We start from the raw sequence: 18,623 nt of genomic DNA, 5'->3' as shown, positions 1-18,623 counted from the left end.
AGAGCTAGATTTTTCAAGTACAGTAAAACATTAAGTGACTTCAGGCACAGTGTATAAAATTTCCCGTGCTTGTTTTGGGAACCTATGGCGATCTCTTAAATGACTTTGGTTGAGGGTTTTAGTTTGGGCATTTTGTGCTGGTTCTTTCCATGGTGCTGGCCCCTCTCTTCATATTACTTTGCACAGTGATCTGATAGACATTCAAGAAAAAACTGGAAGTTACCACAGGGCCTCGTGTTGTCTTTATCTTTGCTTAATAGAGCATAACTTTTACCTTACTTCCACTGAGAGATGGGGGGGGGGGGGAATTCAAAGAATCAGGAATTTTACGGGCATCAATGTGCTTGCTGACCTCCTTGAAAATAGTGACACTTCATGACATTTTTCTAAGTCACAGTCATTTTATATATGCTTGAAAAAATGCAAAATAAATTTAAGAAAGGCCTAATTACAAAGAGCTTCCAGTTGTTGAATTATACGCTAAGCAATATAGAAGCAATTGAAGTTTTGACCAATCCACTTACCATGGGGTCCCCTCCATGGCTAAGCAGTTCTTAAGAGAAAGTATTAATTCCTGAAGAAGAGAGGTGATAGGATTTATTTTAATGATTTAAGATAAATATTGTCAAATAAAGTCTAAATGGAAACTAGTACTTATATGTGCATAAAAATAGTATACAGTAACATGCTTAATCTTATAGAATCCAAAGTTGTCCAGAAAGTATACTTTTATTAAAGTAGCAAGAGAGAAATGGACAAACCAAAAGATAAAGAAAAAGGAAATCTGGGTTTGGGTTGCAGCTCTGTCACTAACTAGTTATGTAACCTTGACTTCTCTGAGTAACAGTTTCCTCTGCTGTAACCTCTTTTACCTCTAACTTCTAAGAGTTACCTAGTTTTCTTATCTAGATTTTTTTTCCTTACCTAGTTTTCTTAAAAACTAATTAAAAAAATGAAAAAATAAATTTCTTACCTAGTTTTCTTAAGATGTAGTTTCTTATCAATTATGTCATTTACTGTACACACACAACAGTCTGATGAAGCAGCACTATTTTACTATGTATATAGGTATCCATATTTAGAGATGAGAAACCGGAAGCTCCGAGAACTGGGCCTGAGTTGCACAAATTAGTGTAAGTAATATAGCTCAAATTAGAATTGAGCTCTTCTGATTCCTCGACCGGAGCTTCCACGGGCCACATCACTCACCCTGCTTTCCTGCTGATAGAGAATGTGGCTGTGACTAAGTGACAACATGGATCTAAATGCCCAGCCTTATCTTTTCATGTAATAATCCACTTTATCATTGGGTATTAACCTATGGATAACACAAACATTACGTTTTACTGTTCATTTCCTATTTTATGGTATAACTAATCTGAAGCAGAGACACTGTATGGAGTTGTCAGTGATCCGAATGCATCACAGTCCTACAATAGCAGAAGGTCAAGTACATCCATCCCTAACTGACTCTACAGGTCATCTACTTACCTCAAATAGCTTTTTATGTATCTTCAACTTCTTATAAACCCAGGAATATCAATTATCGGCAGATTATTTACTGAAATGCCTGTAACTAGCAAAAGTTCAATCTAATTATTACAATCCTGGATAAAAAGTTTCTTTTTCTAAAATATAATTACTCTTCACTGCTGCCAGTACTATATTTCTATTAGTAAGATTATAATTAACATTTCACTTTAAAAGTCATATTGACAGGAAATTTTTAAAAACTTGTTGGCCAGGTCTAACTATAAAGCTAAACTTAAAACCCTACTTTTCAACAACAAAGACAAGAAATTATAATAGATATGATTATCTGGGTACCAACTGTGTTTTGGGCACAATGTCTTAGATTTTATATACAGCATATAAAATCATGCACAGAATTTACCTATTCAGTGTTCAGAACAACCTCAAAAGCTGGTTATTATCCAATATCACAAATGAGAAAACTATTAAACTTTTAAAAGTCAAGTAACTTGTTTATAATCAATAGCTAGTAAGTGGCAGACCAAAAATTCTAACATAAGCATCAGTCAGACTTCAGACTGCTGTGCTCTTCTGCAGGCCACTCAGGACTGTAGCCGCTTTTGCAGTCATAATGGCCATGCTCAAACATGTCACATCTAATTCAAAAACAGTGCCTTTTTGGCTGGGAAGACTGCCTAGGAATTTTGAAACACTTATGATAGGAATCTTAGAGCTAGAGGTCGCCAGTTGTGTTCTTAGACTCCAGTCAGTGAATTTTTCCAAAGAATAAAAGACGTATAAATAGCTTTCAGGCAGACTTTTTTGTTTAGCTAATATTACTTTTTAAGATCTATTAGGAAGACCACTGAATAAGAAGACAGAAAATTGGAACCTACATCCCAGTTACGCAGCTCTGTGACCTCGGGCCTGTCACTCAGGACAGTTAACCCTTTGGGGGAGCTGGATCCTTTTGGGAATCTGATGAACGTTTTAAACCACACTTGAAAACAAAAAGCACCTACACGCTTGCTTTGTACACTAATTTCAGAGATTTCGTGGACACACAAGCCCTTTGCAAGCCCATTCTCCACTTTAGGAACCCCTGACTTAGGGTCTTTCGTTCTGCTTCCTCATAAAATGAAAATGTCTAAGACCCTTCCTGCTATTCCTAAAATTCTGGAAGTAGATTCTAAATTCAGAGATGAATAGACAATATGAATACTCAGATAAATATTAAATCTTGGCCATTAAAAGATTAGCCCTTTCGAGGATCAAAAACACATTTAAGCCAGAGGGTTTATCCAAACAGAATTATTGGCTGGTGTGTGTCTCTCCTACCAAGCCAGGTTTAAATGGTTTTATCTACAAGAGAGTTAGAATTGACAAAAAATAAAGCACTCCCTGCCATATGCATTCTTTAACACCAGTGTTTGTCAATCTGATAAAAGAAGCTTAGTAAAATATGGATTTATTTTATTTTTTTTAGTTTGAGGGGACTATATTTAAAGTTTCAAAACATAAATATATTTATTCCCTTCCTCTCTTTAATGGGTGCCTTCCTACTAGGGCCCTTACGCTTCTCAAGAACTAACTTCTTTCCTACTAAGGCTTCTTAGGCTCTTCTTGCTTCTGAAGATCTTGTTTGGGCAAGTTACTGTGCCTTGGTTTCCTCATCTGTGCAATAGGATTAGTAATAGGACCTATTTCCTAAAATTATTAGGAGGATTTAATGAAATAATGCATGTAAAACCTTTAGAGCCAGCCCTTGTGGTCTAGCAGTTAAGATTTAGTGCTCTCACCGCCACAGCCCAGGTTTGTTTCCGGGTCAGGGAACTACACCACCTGTCTGTCAGTTGGTTGCATGTTGCTGTGATGCTGAAAGCTATGCCACTGGTTTTGCAAATACCAGCAGGGTCACCCATGGTAGACAGGGTTCAGCAAAGCTTCCAGATTAAGACAGACTAGGAAGAAGGACCTGGCCACTCACTTTGGAAAAAAATTGGCCATGAAAACCCTAGGAATAGCAGCGGAGCATTGTCTGATATAGCGCCAGAAGATGAAAGGATGAAGCAGAAAGTTTAGGTAGGGTTCTGCTCTGCTGCCACAGGGCCTCTAGGAGTCGGAGTCGACTTGATGGCACTAACAACAACAAAGCTTTTAGATGAGCTCTTGGCACAAAGAAAATGCCTAATAAATATTGGGAACTATTAAAGTTATCATTGCTGTTATTAAGACTTTTATTACTACCATCGATGGGTGCTTTTATCCTCAGATGGAAATTCTTCTCCATATGATCTATGGGAAAATTGATAATATCCAAATGAGAAAGCTGCACATATTTGGAGTACTCTGTGAAGCAAAAGAAAATATCGGTGCTTGATAAATGGAACCCAGAGCCATAATAGCATTACAAATTTCAACAGGGGGAAGAATGTGTTCTTTTAAATGGAAATCCAGAATATATCATCTGCTGCTTGATTTGCGTAATAGGAGCAATTCAAAAAAAATCCAACTGGAAATAATATAGATGATGTTACAACAACTTGATTATTGGTGAGATGGGCAATTTAGCACCTTTAAAATCAGAAAGCGGCTTACAGGGGATCACTACTCCTAAGATAAATATCATTTAAAAAAGAAAAAGAGGAAACTCCTGATATTCCCCTGGACTGTTGATTCCCCGTTTCCCACCGCGCCAGTGCTCCCTGTTGAAGTCTAAGTGTCCTAGCTTCTGTCTACAGTGTTCAGTGGTCTCCGCTGATTCGTTTGAAACAGCTGGCAGCACATGCTCACATATTCTCCAGTTTCACATCCTACCCATACTATGAGTTATCTTTGTTTTTTTTTCACAGGCCAGGTCTAGTAACCTGATATATTTTCAATAAGTAAAAACAAAACAAACAGGAAAATAAGTTAATACTATCTATCCAACATTTTCTAATAAATTGCTAGTTATAGTGAATATAAATGTTCCATATGAAGCTCTAACATCAAAGGATTAAAATTATTTTCCCCTGTAAAGAGCAATAAATATGATTACTTTTCCTCCCTCTTGGTTCATTCTCTCTCTGTCTCTGGTGTTTGTTTTATTTTGCTTTTTGTTTTGTTTTGATTTCTGCTCCTGAAATTCTTTTTAAAGGACTGAAGGAAGTTTGTTAGCTTATTGGCCCCATCTCAAAAAAAAAAAAAAACTTGTCTAAATCTCATCCAATTATTGGTTGAGTTCATTTTTCTCCCTTTGTTCAGAACATCAATCATTGATTTAGCACAGTTTCTTTAACATTTTCAGTCTTTCACTTGTCAAGTTGTTTATAAGCATGACAAAGCTTAATCCTTTTATTTCAAGGGGATCCGTTTTTTTAATACATAACAGTATCTCTCATTTTGAGGAGCAGTGCACAAATTTTTATAGCTTAATTTTTCTTCAATAGAAAGCTAGATGGGACCCAGCCTTTGGAAACTTGGGAACAATTTCACATGGTGCTCGCAGCCTGCATAAGGACCATTAGAGCTGTTTAAATGGCATCTTTCTCCTGCGTGCAGCCAAGCAAATGGTGTGGGGATCTGTTACTTCCCAGCTCATATCTCAGCCTCTGTGGTGTTTCTCACCTGGAAAAGAGAGAGAACATTTTTAAGGGATGGCTGGTTATGTTTGTTTTTTCTTTACTCTTGTTCCCAGGAAGCTGAAGAAAGAGTAAATCAGAAAGCTTTGAGAGTTTATTTTTATCTCCATTGTCTTTAGTTCAGATATTGGGAATTTTTTTTTCCATTTTTATTGTACATCTATTCAGAGCGTGCTAATGAATCTACACTTCAGTGCCCTGAGGCTGCAGAGAAACCTACATCATCTGTGGTACGGCTCTGCTGTTAGACTATAGGCACAAGTTACACATTGCTGGGAAGTTATAAATTAATTCTTTTGGTCCTCTCCCTTATTTTTTAGTATAGAAACTGGAAAGGGGCCTTCCAGATTTGAAATTACTTTCCATCTGTAGAGTATTTAGGAATGAGTAGGCTTATTTCAAATGCATTGACTTATTTGATTCTCACAGGGGTGTTGGGTGAGGACGTGATGAAAATGCTACTCATCTGATAGGATAGAGATGAGGAGACTGGGGCTCTGAGAGTTTCCTACAGACAGGACTCCTGTCATCATATCTGTATTTGATTGACTACCTCATTGCTGAATAAAGCCCTATAATAGTTGCATCCTTATTAATATAAGCTAAGTAGACCAAAACTCTGTGATGTGGCTGAAAAGTTATGCTGCGATGGCCCGCGCTCTGCTTTATTTCAGGGCAAAGTGCTCCCTGACTAGAAATGAGTCCCCTCTATCATGGGTGCTGAGAATTCCCCGACACTTGTAGCTAATCTTGGAATGTGTTCAAAGATAATTCAATCACCCACAAGCTTCTCTGTGGCCACTCTCATAACCCGGCCTCCTCAGCAGTGCTGAGGCATAGAAAACCAAGGAGAGGAGGACACAGAACATTGAGAGGGTGGAGGCTGGGTTCACAAACTCTGAAACGTATCCATTCCCCCAAGAACTCACTGTGGTGATGAGCTGCAATGCCCACAGAGCAAGGCACGCTTCTAAAAAGAAGTTGCCCTGTGTAGTATAGAAACATGGAGGGTAATTTGCCAAACTCCAGTTACGTCCGGGGATACCTTGGCAGATAATACACTGTGCCTTTGCAAGAAGCACTTGTTTTTATGTTGCAAAGAGAATCCTTCATTTTGCTAGTTCTGATGCAGCTGTGGGTGGCTGCCATAGTGCAAATGAAGGGGAAAGAAGGCCTGTGTCCTTCGGAATTAAATAAATTTACTGGCAAATTATTATTGGATTTCGTTTTTCTATTTTCTGTTCTCTAGTTTTGCCAGCATCTGTATTGTGGGTTGTAAAAATCACAATCTAGTTCTTAACCCATAATTGATTGTCCTTAGGATTTCTTTTTCATGTATTGAAGTGGAGGAGGGGACATTATTTACTAAATAAAATGTAGCTTTTGTGCTCTATTGAAGTACTTCTATCTTACAACAGGGAATAAACTGGTTTACCAAAAAGCAATTTCTTTTTGACCGAAACTTCGCTAATGATTTGTAGAAGTGGAAAGAAATAGAAGTGCCTGAGTTTGATGCCACACTGTGAGTGGGAGCAGAGTCAGCCGCTCAGCCAAAGACCCATCTCCAGCTCAGAAGTGGAGTAGTAGTTTGTCTGCTAGGGCCCTGGATAGGATTCTGCCTTCCCTCTAAAATTGCTTCTTACTCATTCTCACCTCCGCCATCCAAGGAGAGCTTCTTTCCCTGAGCAGACCGCCCACAGCCCAGACAGCCTACCACCTCCTTTTGTTTTTGATTTTACTTTTAACCACACCAGGTTCTAATCAAGACTTGAAATATTAGTCACGCCAAACAAATCTCCTCTTGGCACATCAGAAGTAGAAGCAATAGGAATCAACTTGAAGAGCCTCGGAGCATGTTCCCCCTAATCTGAGAGACACAAAGCCCCTATTTATCTTAAAATAACTTCACAGAGATTTCCAAATCCAAGCAGGTTAAGAACACCACAGAGAGACATCTTATTTTAGACCTGAAAGGACTCGAGGGAATCAATTTGTCCAACACGCCTTGTTTAGTGGATAAGCAATCAGAAGTCTGAACAAGTTAAATAATTGCCCAAATGTCAAAGAGCAAACTGCCAGCAGCATAGACAGCAGTTTCAGTTTCCTGGTTAATTTTTCTAAATTCTTCACAAGTACTTAGTATTGTCCCAAGACTTCAAAAGCCACATGTGACTTTTCCAAAGTGTGGAGTGATACAAAAGTGTGCATATTCTCTTTATGATTACTTAATTTCACATCAATCAGATAATTCATGTGTATTTTCGGTCCTGCTTTTCCTCTTAACATCAGGACATAAGGCCTTACTATAAAACTTTCATAATTCTAAAGACCCCTAAACAAGACAAATCTTTTCAAATCAAATTATCTACTAACCTGAGAAATTGAATGCCAAGCGATTTGGTTCTTGTTTTTTTTTTTTTTGCAGATCCACATGACCCAATTAACAGGAAAAAAACTTATTTAAACCTAGTCCTGACAGAACAGCTCAAATAGTATATTCTTGGACATTGCAGCATGCTTTCAAGGTTTTAAAGCATTCCTCAGTAATTAATTATTTGTCATGAATATTCTTTCAAACAGACAAACTTCATCTTTCCAAGGTTTCCTCTTCTTCTGTTAATATTCAAACACGCATGAGAACAACTTCATGAAGCCCTGCCCTATTAATCCTATGATGAAAAATAACATTGTCCTTGCGTGTTCAAATCAGATAAGTTTCCAAAGTTTTGCAGACAGTTGTAAATCAGCAGAGCCCAAAGTCCATGCCCAGGCTTATTTTTCCACTGAAAGCTATAACTAGCAATTCCCAGCAAACAAAACGAGAGCCTAAAACTGGCCTCATTTGTTTGAATAGCTGTTCGCTACGGCTTGCTGCGCACCAACTACCCAGAAGCACAGCTCTACCAATCCTTCACCTCATCGCAACCTCTGTTGGTCTTAAGGGCTTGAGTTTTACAGTTCCAAGTTTAGTTTGCCCAAAGCACAGAGACTCAGTCTAAAGCATGTAGGTAATATTTTCGAGCACCGCGAGAAAGAACAGTCCATTAATGATTCCACATTCTCTAATACAGGAATGAGGCACCCTGGTATAATATAAAGTCAAGCTCTAGCCTCAGTTTTCTCACTTATGAGATTAGAATGATAAACAGTTATTATTGGTGTTTGAAACTGTTTACATGACCGTTAATGGGAGAGTAGACATGACACATTACATGGAAAATCATGAAAACTTACTTTTATAAATGTAGTAAACCATGGATTCCTAGGAAAGAGCAAGTTTTAGATCTAAACTGTTCTTCTTGGACAATGACATTAAGAGCAACTTTCTCCGAGAGACAGTTTCTACAGCAAGGCCAGGCCTAAGATTTAGCTTCTGATCAGCTGAAGGCAAATGTCTTTGTTATACTCTTATTATTTTAGTAACTCCTCCTTCAAAGAAAGACAAAACACCATTATTATTATTATAGCATTGGCAAAGGCCTCCATGATTCCAGGAAATGAAAGCAATCAGCTAATTTATAGTAATAATATGGTCTTTCAGCACTGCATTTTAAGCTAGATTTCCATCCATCATAGCCCCAGAGGAAATCAATTAATTCTCACACACTTCTCTTGGATTTATAGTGCTCTCTGATTAGTGTTGCATTAGCAGATGCCAATCATTATCTGGATAAGGCAAGGAATTGAAAATTAAATAAACAAATATGCATTACTGGGAGAAGGTCAACCTAAAAAAAGTGAAAGAATTTTGTATATCCAGCCTCCCAGCAGAAACATTGCAATCAGGACTACTGAAGAAGCATTTCATGGCACCAAAACACTTAGAAAGCCAACACAGTATGTTTTCTTTCACAGAGTTGGTTGAAAAATCTTTCTAAATATGTCACGTTGAAAACTGAGGTCTCATCTACTTGAAACACACTGCTGTTTAACTTTAGCTTCCAGTCTGGGGTTAATATTTTTAGAAGGGCAAGCCACCATCCATTCTAAAATCTTTTCTCATTCATATTTCTACACAGCTTGTTATGTTGAGTTCTATGAATATAGGACACATTAGATCTTAGAGCTTCTAGCGAACATAGCCATCTCTCACATCTCCACATTGCAAAGGACGTGTGAGAGAGAATTTACCTGAAATGACTCTGCCAGAATGGGTAAAGGGATTTGCCAGAAGGAAGCTTTCATTGCAGGTAGTACCTCCTTACAAGTGTCATAGTAAAAGAGGAGCCTCAGGACTATTTTCAGTATATAAATATTAACCTCATAATTAGCTTTACTAGGTATTGAATTATTATTGCTTTCAATTCTCTTCCTTTTGAAATATCAAGTCCCAAATTCTTAAAGCATTTGGGGATGCAGTATGGATCCCAGATACCTAGTAGTTTTCAGGCAGAATTTTTGTATTTTTACCCCTGGGAAGTGCAACCATTCCCTCTAAAAAATAATAAATTATTATTCAAATGAGGAATATGTCAAAAAACAATTCATTACATGATAACTGATTAAAATTTACACAAGACTCTGGATAGGTCCGATTCTCCTCCTTTAGATGTGACACTCAGCCCATCTCCTCTGTCGTCCACTTCATTGTTCAGACACATTTATTATCTTCGATAAGGGGGAAATGACATGGTGCCCAGTTGATGCACTTTCTGAGTCATTAACCCAGATTTCTCCGTTTTGAATTGTCTTGGAAAAAAGTTTTCTGTATGTTGGTAGCTGAGTGAGGCCCTTATCCGGAATCCTTTGTTTTAAAATGAATTCTTTAATGTTGTTAACTACTAAAGCAAATTTTGAAAGTGGGCTTTTGCTGTGTTATAAAATTGATTCACTGTTGGCTTGGGGCCAAATCCTGTGGGCATGTAGATGGACATGCTTCCCCGGGGCTGTAACCTAAGGACTTTATTTAAACTGTGCTTTGAACCTACAGTAATTTGGTGTCAGGGAGGAATAGGATCCTTATCAAAAAAGAGCTGCCAGAACCCCAACTGCTTCTTGAGTAGTTGTAATAGTTGAATAATGTTACAACCAACCGTGCATTTCAGTTTTTGCTCTAAGGCTTTTCACTAATCTGGTGGTATTCCATATCCATGTGTTCATCTCAGATCCCAGTAGTTTCCATCTGACTTTCATTATTTTTCTTGAGAAGATCAGTTTTACAACTGGAATCAGAAAGGCAGTCAAAGTAATTGCAAGTGGCAATCAGTGAAATATAGCAATTTTAGCTTAGGAACATATGTTCCATTATAAAGAAAACTTTTTTTTTCCCATAAATCCAGGACTCATATTTTCCCAGGGCAAGAAGGGCCCATGTACATGTTCTAATGCTAACCCCCGTATCATGCTGATATCCCCATAAAGTGTTGATTCCCCTCCAGGGATAGGCAACTCATTACCTCCCAAGGAAATCTATTCCCTTTCTGATTCTGATGATTTGAAAATGTTTTATTATATTGGAGATGAAATTCATCAGTCTGTAGTTACATGCTTCAAAATTGAAAAACTTGGGTTTCAACAGAGTAAACCTAAACCTCTCTTCAGATACTCGTGGGCAGCTCTAATCCCCCCACCCCCTACCTTTTCCTTTGCCAGTCTGTAATATGTATTCCTTTCTCATATGGAATAGATCTGATTCCTTAATCACTCTGGCCACTCTCCTTGGAAGAAACTCAAACTTGCCTATATCCCTCTTAATGGCATCGTGCTAAAAGAAAAGTGGACTTTCAATCAGAATATTTGTATTAAATTACAGCTTGGCTACATACTAAATGTTGGAACTGGGGCAAATTTCTTTTTTTCACTAGAGATAGCAAAGGTGAATAAAAGAAACATGGTCTAGAGGTCAAAACAGGCAATAAGCAAGTTAACAAACAATTAACTATATAATTACAGTGTGTAATAAGTAGTATGAAGGGCTGTCAAGGGAGTTATGACGTCCTGGGGTATCACAAACAGGCTTTCTGAGCTGGAGGCTGAGCGTTGTATGACGGGAAGGAGACAGTGTGTTCTAGGATGTGGGATGGCGCTAAGGTAGGAGAGTAATGCTTTCTACCAACTGAAGCAGACTGGTGTCTGCAGTTCAGAAGGCAAGGAGGTGAATGCAATGGGATGAGTCTGGAGAAGCGCAGAGCTTTGTAGCCATTGTTGAGAGTTTGAATTTTCTTTGAAGTTTAAGGGGAAGCCATTGTGGAGTTTGAAGAAGAGAAGTTCCAGTGTCTGAAATATATTTTTAAAAATTGCTCTCATGCTAGATGGAGAACAGACTGCAAAAGACAAAAGTATAAATGGGACAACCAGTTAGGAGGCAGTTGCCATACTCCAAGGGGAGGTTCATGTAACACAACAATCCTGTTAGGTTTAAATGAGAAGCAATACTCTACACAAGTGAAGACACAGACATAGCAGACTGCTTGCCTGTGATTAAACTGGACTCCACAAACTTGAGCAAGTTTTTGAATCTCTGTGCACCTCAGTTTGCTCCTTTGTGAAAGGAAGATCATAACAGGATTTACTTCATAGAGTTGTTGTGAAGATTAAATGAGTTTATTTATGAGTTCCCTGTTAGCTAAATCTGCAAAGTTTCTCACTGTTATGACGTGCTTCACCCTATATTGCATTTTCAGACTCAAGCATTATTTTATTTAGTTTGTGTCTGGGAATGAGGAAGAGCATGAGTGAGGATGTGACTGGCTAATTGTTTATCTTCCTTTGCAAGCTATATTTTGCTGATGCAATGAAGAAAACAGATAATGTGTGAGAGAAAAGGCCTTCTATGGACCATAATTTTCTTTCTTTGGTAATCCACCATGTCATATTATAAAGACCCAACACCTTGAACACTGTTTCTTTAACATGACGGTCCTGATAAGACCTGTTTTTAATCTTGCTTAAAACCGAAATTTTACTGTATTGTTACTCCTCCAGCATGGCATGGGACAATAATATAATGTTATCATTAGGCCATGTCCCAGGCTGTTTCCTCTTGTGACATGTTCCCCTAGTTGACTAACATTCCTTGTTTTACAGGCATCCCAGGAAGTGACTATGTGAATGCCAACTACATAGATGGCTATAGGAAACAAAATGCCTATATTGCAACACAGGGATCTCTCCCCGAAACATTTGGGGACTTTTGGAGAATGATATGGGAGCAACGGAGTGCCACAGTGGTTATGATGACAAAACTAGAAGAACGATCCAGGGTAAGAATAAATATCTACTTTCTCCCTCTTAAAATCTTCCCTCATGTAGTCCCTGTGTTGCATATTTTATTCTGTTCAGCATCTAACCTTTCCTTAAGCTTTGACTTTCCAACAGACACTAATTATGAATGTGCAACAACAACTCTGATTAAACCATTCTTTAACATTCTTCCGAATCTTTCCAATAGGAGTTTCTCTTGTGTTACAATGTGTGTGATTGCTAAACGAAAAAAACAAGAAGTACTCAAAGAAGTAGACAATATGATTAGAGAAAATAAATATTACCTTGATCCTCTTTCTAAAACTCACATTGAACAAGAACACTCAGACTTTGGGGGAGAATTCCATCAATATGTACTCACCAGTATTTTTTCAGCTTTTTCTTTCTCACAATCTGCAATGTAAGATCTAAAATTCTGTAAAAGAAGCTCTCATTTAAATTATTCAAATTAACATAAATTAAGTCAGGGCAGCCAGAAAAATGATGTGGGTTAATACACGGCTGAGAAAACACATAAATGTGTAGAGGGCATTTTGCTAGTTTAGCCTTCTCTGAAATGAATAGATTTTAATAACGGAGTTGTTGCTTATTAAGGTCCAAGAAAGGAGTTTTATTCATCATATGGGTCCAATATTATGGTGCATGGCACATTAGTTAAATGCTGTTGATTTGCAAAACTAAAACATAATGGGCAAGCAGTATGCCATATTCCCAAGTGAATATGCAAATATTGTAGCCATCTGATGAAAATCAATCTTTAACCTTGAGAACTGAATGAAAGAGCCTCTGAAAAATCACTGCCGACAGCACATGCTTGCGCTAAACAGTGGGACATTTGGGCAGAGCTTGAAACCACCAGTGAGAGGTCTCTTTCACGGGGGTCACAGGAGTCACAAAAAGGATATTTAGAAGGAAGCCAAAGCCCGACTCCCCATTTGTTGTGTGGCAGTTGAGGTTTTTTAAATGTTGTTCTAAATGTTTAGGTCAATACGTGGCAGTTTCTCTTAGCCCAGGTGTGCATGAGGGAAGAGTTGAAGGCTGCCCAGGGGATTTATAAGGAGAAACCTCAGACTTTGGAAAATATAAAAAGTCCCAGCTGTTACCGTAAAGGTGGGAAATCAAAAAACATGGTACACAACTGTTTTAACAGACCTAGAAAGCAATCAGATCTTTTCCAAACATGTGAACTCCATAGAGATATTCAACTAGTGTCTGAAAGGAATTTAGATAAAAACTGTTATGACTGAGATGAGAAATATCTATGTCATACTTTGCATGCAGACTCCATTCAAAGATGTAAATGGGTCCATGGTTATTTGTACTCAGGGTAACCCCTTTATAGCAAGCCCTTTCTTTAAAAACAATGCCCCCCCACAAACCCAAACGATCCTCGGATATAGCTATTAATAATTATAACAATGTCTAACACATATTAGGTGCATTGATATTTCGCAACAACCCTGTGAGATAAACACTACTATGATTTCCACTTTATATATGAGTAAACTAAGGCTAGAACATTCTAGAAGGTCAACTAAGGTCATTCAGCTACCAAGGTCAGAGTTGGGAACTGAAGACAGTCTGGCTCCAGAACCCATTTTCTTAACCATGAGGCCATACTGCCTGTTAACACTTCTGCGAAGCTGAGACAACTGAACTATTATATTACAGCATGCATGTAAATCCGGCCTTACCCAGACCGTTCTGCCTGGAGATACTGGCTGGTAACAAGCAGTCATTTGCAAAAGCTGTTTTCAGTAAAACACACATTTTATCTTGACACTGCAGGCCTTCATTAAACCGTGCACAGAAACTTGTTTTCAAATAACCAAATGAAATTCTGCCCCTTTTCTCCCTAATTGCTTCTAATAATAAAGTTAGTTCTAACTGGCCCCACTGCCACTGCAACATCTGATGGTAATGAGCAGTTCTTGGCGGAAGGCATTGTGACTTAAATACCTACAGTTTATCTTTGTGTTGCAGGCTACCTCTTCTCCCCCCACCTCAGACGGAGGAACTTATTTGGAAGTTACTAAATGAACCTCTGTTTGCTCCCTTCATTAATTACTCTTTGCTCCTGCAAGTTAGCTTTCTCCTTTGTTAAATGGCCTAAGGAGGCCAATTAAAATGCTGTCTTGCGATTTTTATTCTCTGGTAGTTCAGTCTGTACCCAAACTTGTGATGACCTGCATAAGCCAATATTGAGGAATCTCAACTATCGTCAGTCTGATCATACAAATAAGCCCTGATCCCCAAGGCCCCGAAGCCCTTTGTTCCCCCCTCCAAAACACTTGGGAATAAATGACCAAATGCAATAGAGAGATCTAACAAAGCACTGCTCCCCCAAATTATCTCACCTGCTCTTCCATCTTCCTCCTTCACATTCTCCCACCTCACCTCTTCTCTATTCAGTTACTCTTTCACCTAAAGTCCCAGGGAGAAAGAGGAAGGCATTCCTGGATTCCAAAACAAGAACTTGGATTGCGTTTTGCTGTAAAAACAGTGTTAGAGATAGTGGTTAGTTGTTACTGAAATATTTACCTCCATACTTTAGGAACTTTGTGGGTTATGTGCACTGACCTGGGGACTCAATGAATTCTCAATTCCCAGCAGCCAACTTCAAAGCCAACACAAACTAGCCTGACTTTACTTAGGACGGCCTGTAGTCTTCCTCATAAAGGGAAGTGCTCCAACTAATTTAAACAAATCACCTCTCCAAGGGCTGAAGCCCGAAATCTTATTATTTTGATTAAGGCTTAGGTTCTTGAAATAAGACTCATCCCCTTGGTATAAGAAAAAAAAAGTGTGTGTGTAAACACTTCTGTGTATTAGAAATATGCAGGAATACCTATTAACTGGCGATTGGGATGGAGAAGAGAGAAGAAAATGAAAGAGAAGAAGACAGCATGATATTACACAAGACTGGCTGGGGACAGTACCATCAGAGAGAAGGGAAGCTAGCTACTTGACAATGTTCCAAACAGAGGTGCCTTACAGTCAGATGTCTGGGTTTAGATTCTAATTCTAGTGCTAACTAGCTATGTGACAACAAGCAAGTTACTGGACGCCTCAAAGTCTCATTCCTCCTTTTTGGATTACGTGGAAAGGTTATTGTGGGTATTGACTAAGATAAGGAATGTGACAAAGTGGCTCAGCGAGTCTCAACTGTTATTGTTTGGGTGAGAGAGGTTGGAGGCTTTACCACCACAGCTTCAGTTTCCCCTAAAGCTGGATCCCAAATAGTTTAATTTTTGTTCTCAAATGAAATGAGTTTTCTCTGTGGTTGACAGTGAATCCTGACCAACCTCATAGAGTCACTGCACCTGGCGAATTCTGCCCACTGTTGCCAGTGTCGCACACCCATGCTTTGTGGTCAAAGGGAGCGGGTAGCTCAGAACACAGGGTTCTTTCACCCTTGCCTTTCCATAGGACAGAATCTCCAGAATGGAGACCCTGACCCAGGGAACTTGTTAATCAGTCTGCAAGTAGACCACAATAGAGCATTCTGGCTACTGCTTTCACTGCAATCCTATCCTGGAGCAATAAAATATGAAAATAGTTGAATAATAGCAACATGAGTTACACATAGTCATAACTGCCACTAAAGATAATATACTCTTGACAGCACATTTCCTTTCGGTTCATTTTGCTTTCCCTGTCCCCATTCTTATTTGTTTGACGAGGTGGGGAGTCCTCCCCTTGGAACCTATGCCCTGTGTTTTCCACCTTTCCGTTTCGCCTATGCCTGGCTCACTCTTAGGTTGTCACTCTGGCCTGCTGTTGATGAAGCAACAGTGCTTTGTGACCTCTGCTGAGTTAGAACGGCTCCCGCAAACAAAAGGCTGTGGGTTCAGTAGCCTGTGTTAGAAGGTCCACTGGCCTTTTGTTGGAGAACTGACCATTCTTAGAATTTTACTGGCTAAAGAAGCACTTACATGTGTAAGATGTAACTTAGGACTTAAGTTGGTCTTTTGAAAACTTAAGTTCTTTGATTTTCAAATGTCATCACTCTCTCCTCAAACGCCCCTGACAGAATCCCAAACTTAGCTGAGAAGACTGTTTGCATGGTATGTACATCCAGTTATCAACCCTGACAAGAAAATGTGTACACTGAATATTTTCTATGAGTTTCATTCGAATATAAAACAAAATATAAAACTAAAAACTGGAGATTTTGAAGGTAAAGTATGGTTTCTGCCTAAAAACACACAGATCAGTTTAAAGCCTTACAGCATGTGCTGTGTGACATGAGATACTCTTAGTGGGTTTTATTCCACAGTTTCCATCTTTTTTGCCAAATCCTCTCAAGTTCTGCGTAGTTCATTGATTCTGTAGAGAGTCATTCTCCTGCCCTAGAATGTGGTCTCTAATTGTTTCCATGTTTCATAACATGCCAATAAGCACATGAATTGGTGTGGGCAACCACACGGAGGGAAGAAAAAGTTTGGAAAAAATGAAGCACTGGTAGGAGAGTCAAATGTATGCAGCTGGGATTTCCACTCCAAGGGGGTTATTTGTGGGCAACTAGGACAAATGGTTGGCAGCCTCACTTGAAGAACTGGCGTCTCCAAGGTACAATTTGCCAAGGTGATTCCTGGCCCAGGAAGCTTTGTTATTTAAGTGGGTGATTGTCTTTTTTTTTTCCTTCACCTATCTGTTTCTCTTCTGCTTTGTTTCCCATCTTGAGGTACACAAGACAGAGAAAATATATAAACTCATGTTTGGCAAATTCTTGAGCAGCCTTGATGAGTGTTAGAAGCTGAAATGGCTTAACCAAGGTTAAGGAATATGTGGCTTTCACTTGTCCTCACCGGCCTGCCTTCCTTCACTGCCCATAGTTGATGCTCATTGTTGTTTCTGTTGTCTGACAAGCTTTATGGTGGGAGTTGATTCACTTACAGAGCTATTATTGTGGTGGTACTTAGTGCTATAAATGTTGAGGATGGGGAGTGAAATTTTGACACGCAACAATTGGGACATGACTTGAACTATCATTCAGTGTGGGCCACACTGATTAATAATGAAAGCGTAGCATTAGAAGTGAGGAATTCTATACTTGGTTTCCAGACTACCTAAATCCCATTTTCTGTTCCCAAATAGAGAATCATCCAATCCAGTTGATGGCAGCCATTGCTAGAGCAGATTAAATGTTTTGTGTATCATGACTTCATCTTTGGCCAGGGAATGGGTAAATCTCTGCTCCACTAAATTTTGTTATTTGTGCTAATAAATAGAGCTAGATGCTTTTAAGGCCAAAGGGACACAGCTGTGTTAACTACACTGTGTTAATAGTTTAGGGAATTAGAATACAGAGACTTGAAAGTTGGCCATTGGAGCACTTCTGACCTAATGACCACTCCCTCTTCCTCATATGTTCTCCCAAGTCCGTGAATGTCACCCTAGTAAATTTCCCCCAGCAAAGAGTGAAGGTGAGATGGAGACACATTGACATTTGGTTCTGTGGCTAAGAGGGCAGTTCTGGGCAAGAAACAGCAGAAAAGGAGATACTGGTCAGACGTTTTCTTGTTTTCCTACAAAACACATCTTGAGATTCTTTTCAGATTGTGAGGTCCTTTTGGGTTAAAAGTTGGCAGAATCCCTGGAAGATTATAAATGACAGTGTTTTTATTTTCATTGTCGTTATCGGTTTTGGAAGGCCCAGGCTTGGACAGTGGCAGACTAATTCTTGGCCCCTCTGGTTTGTCAAGGTTCAGTACGTTTAATGGAGAGCAAATGCTTTCCAAATGCCAGGTCTGTGTCCTTTTCCAAATAGAACTGGAAGCGCCGAAGGCCTTGAACATTTAATTTCTCAAACTGCCGCCTTAAGCACTGCCTATCTAGGACAACAGAAACTGGTTTTTCCTTAAGCAACTGTGGGAACAGCAGCACAAACATTGCCTTTGGAGCCTGCATGATGTATGGGATTGTTTTTGAAAAGTGGTGGATACTTAATGTAAATAGGACACTGGCAGCAAAAAGAATGATGCTCGTGTTGGCAATCTAAAGGATGTTTGGGTCCTTATCTAGCAAGTTCCACGCTGTTGGTTTTCTCTTGTTGGCAGACACACTGTCAGATAAAAGAGAAAGAATCCCACCAGTTTCTTACTGTTTGTTGGCTTCCTAGATTTTTTACCTTCACCACACCACCCCCCCCCCCCCCAGCGCCCCATTTAGAATGGCAGCTTACAGGTTCTGGCTCAAAACCTTCCTATTAAAGTGAATTAGAGGCATCAGGGCCTAAGGAAAGGGCTGCACTTGGAGGAGGAGATGCAACTTTGCTCCTGGTGACTTTGTGCAAAGCCCCTCTGATTCTCCGCATTCATG

The 18,623-nt window shown here is 39.1% G+C and overlaps 1 protein-coding gene across 1 annotated transcript in view; it reads left to right on the top strand.

Annotated features, from left to right (window-relative positions):
- PTPRD (protein tyrosine phosphatase receptor type D) overlaps positions 1 to 18,623 on the top strand; it is a 297,200-nt gene that overhangs the window by 228,568 nt on the left and 50,009 nt on the right. Inside the window, exon 24 of the mRNA XM_046663898.1 lies at positions 12,123 to 12,298. Coding sequence (XP_046519854.1) covers positions 12,123 to 12,298 — 176 coding nt within the window. The remainder of the gene's footprint in view (positions 1 to 12,122; positions 12,299 to 18,623) is intronic.

The sequence above is a fragment of the Equus quagga genome, chromosome 6 (genome assembly GCF_021613505.1).
Source record: "Equus quagga isolate Etosha38 chromosome 6, UCLA_HA_Equagga_1.0, whole genome shotgun sequence".
NCBI lineage: Eukaryota > Metazoa > Chordata > Mammalia > Perissodactyla > Equidae > Equus > Equus quagga.
The sequence above is the reverse complement of the archived record's forward strand: the minus strand, read 5'-3'. Positions and strand labels throughout refer to the sequence as shown.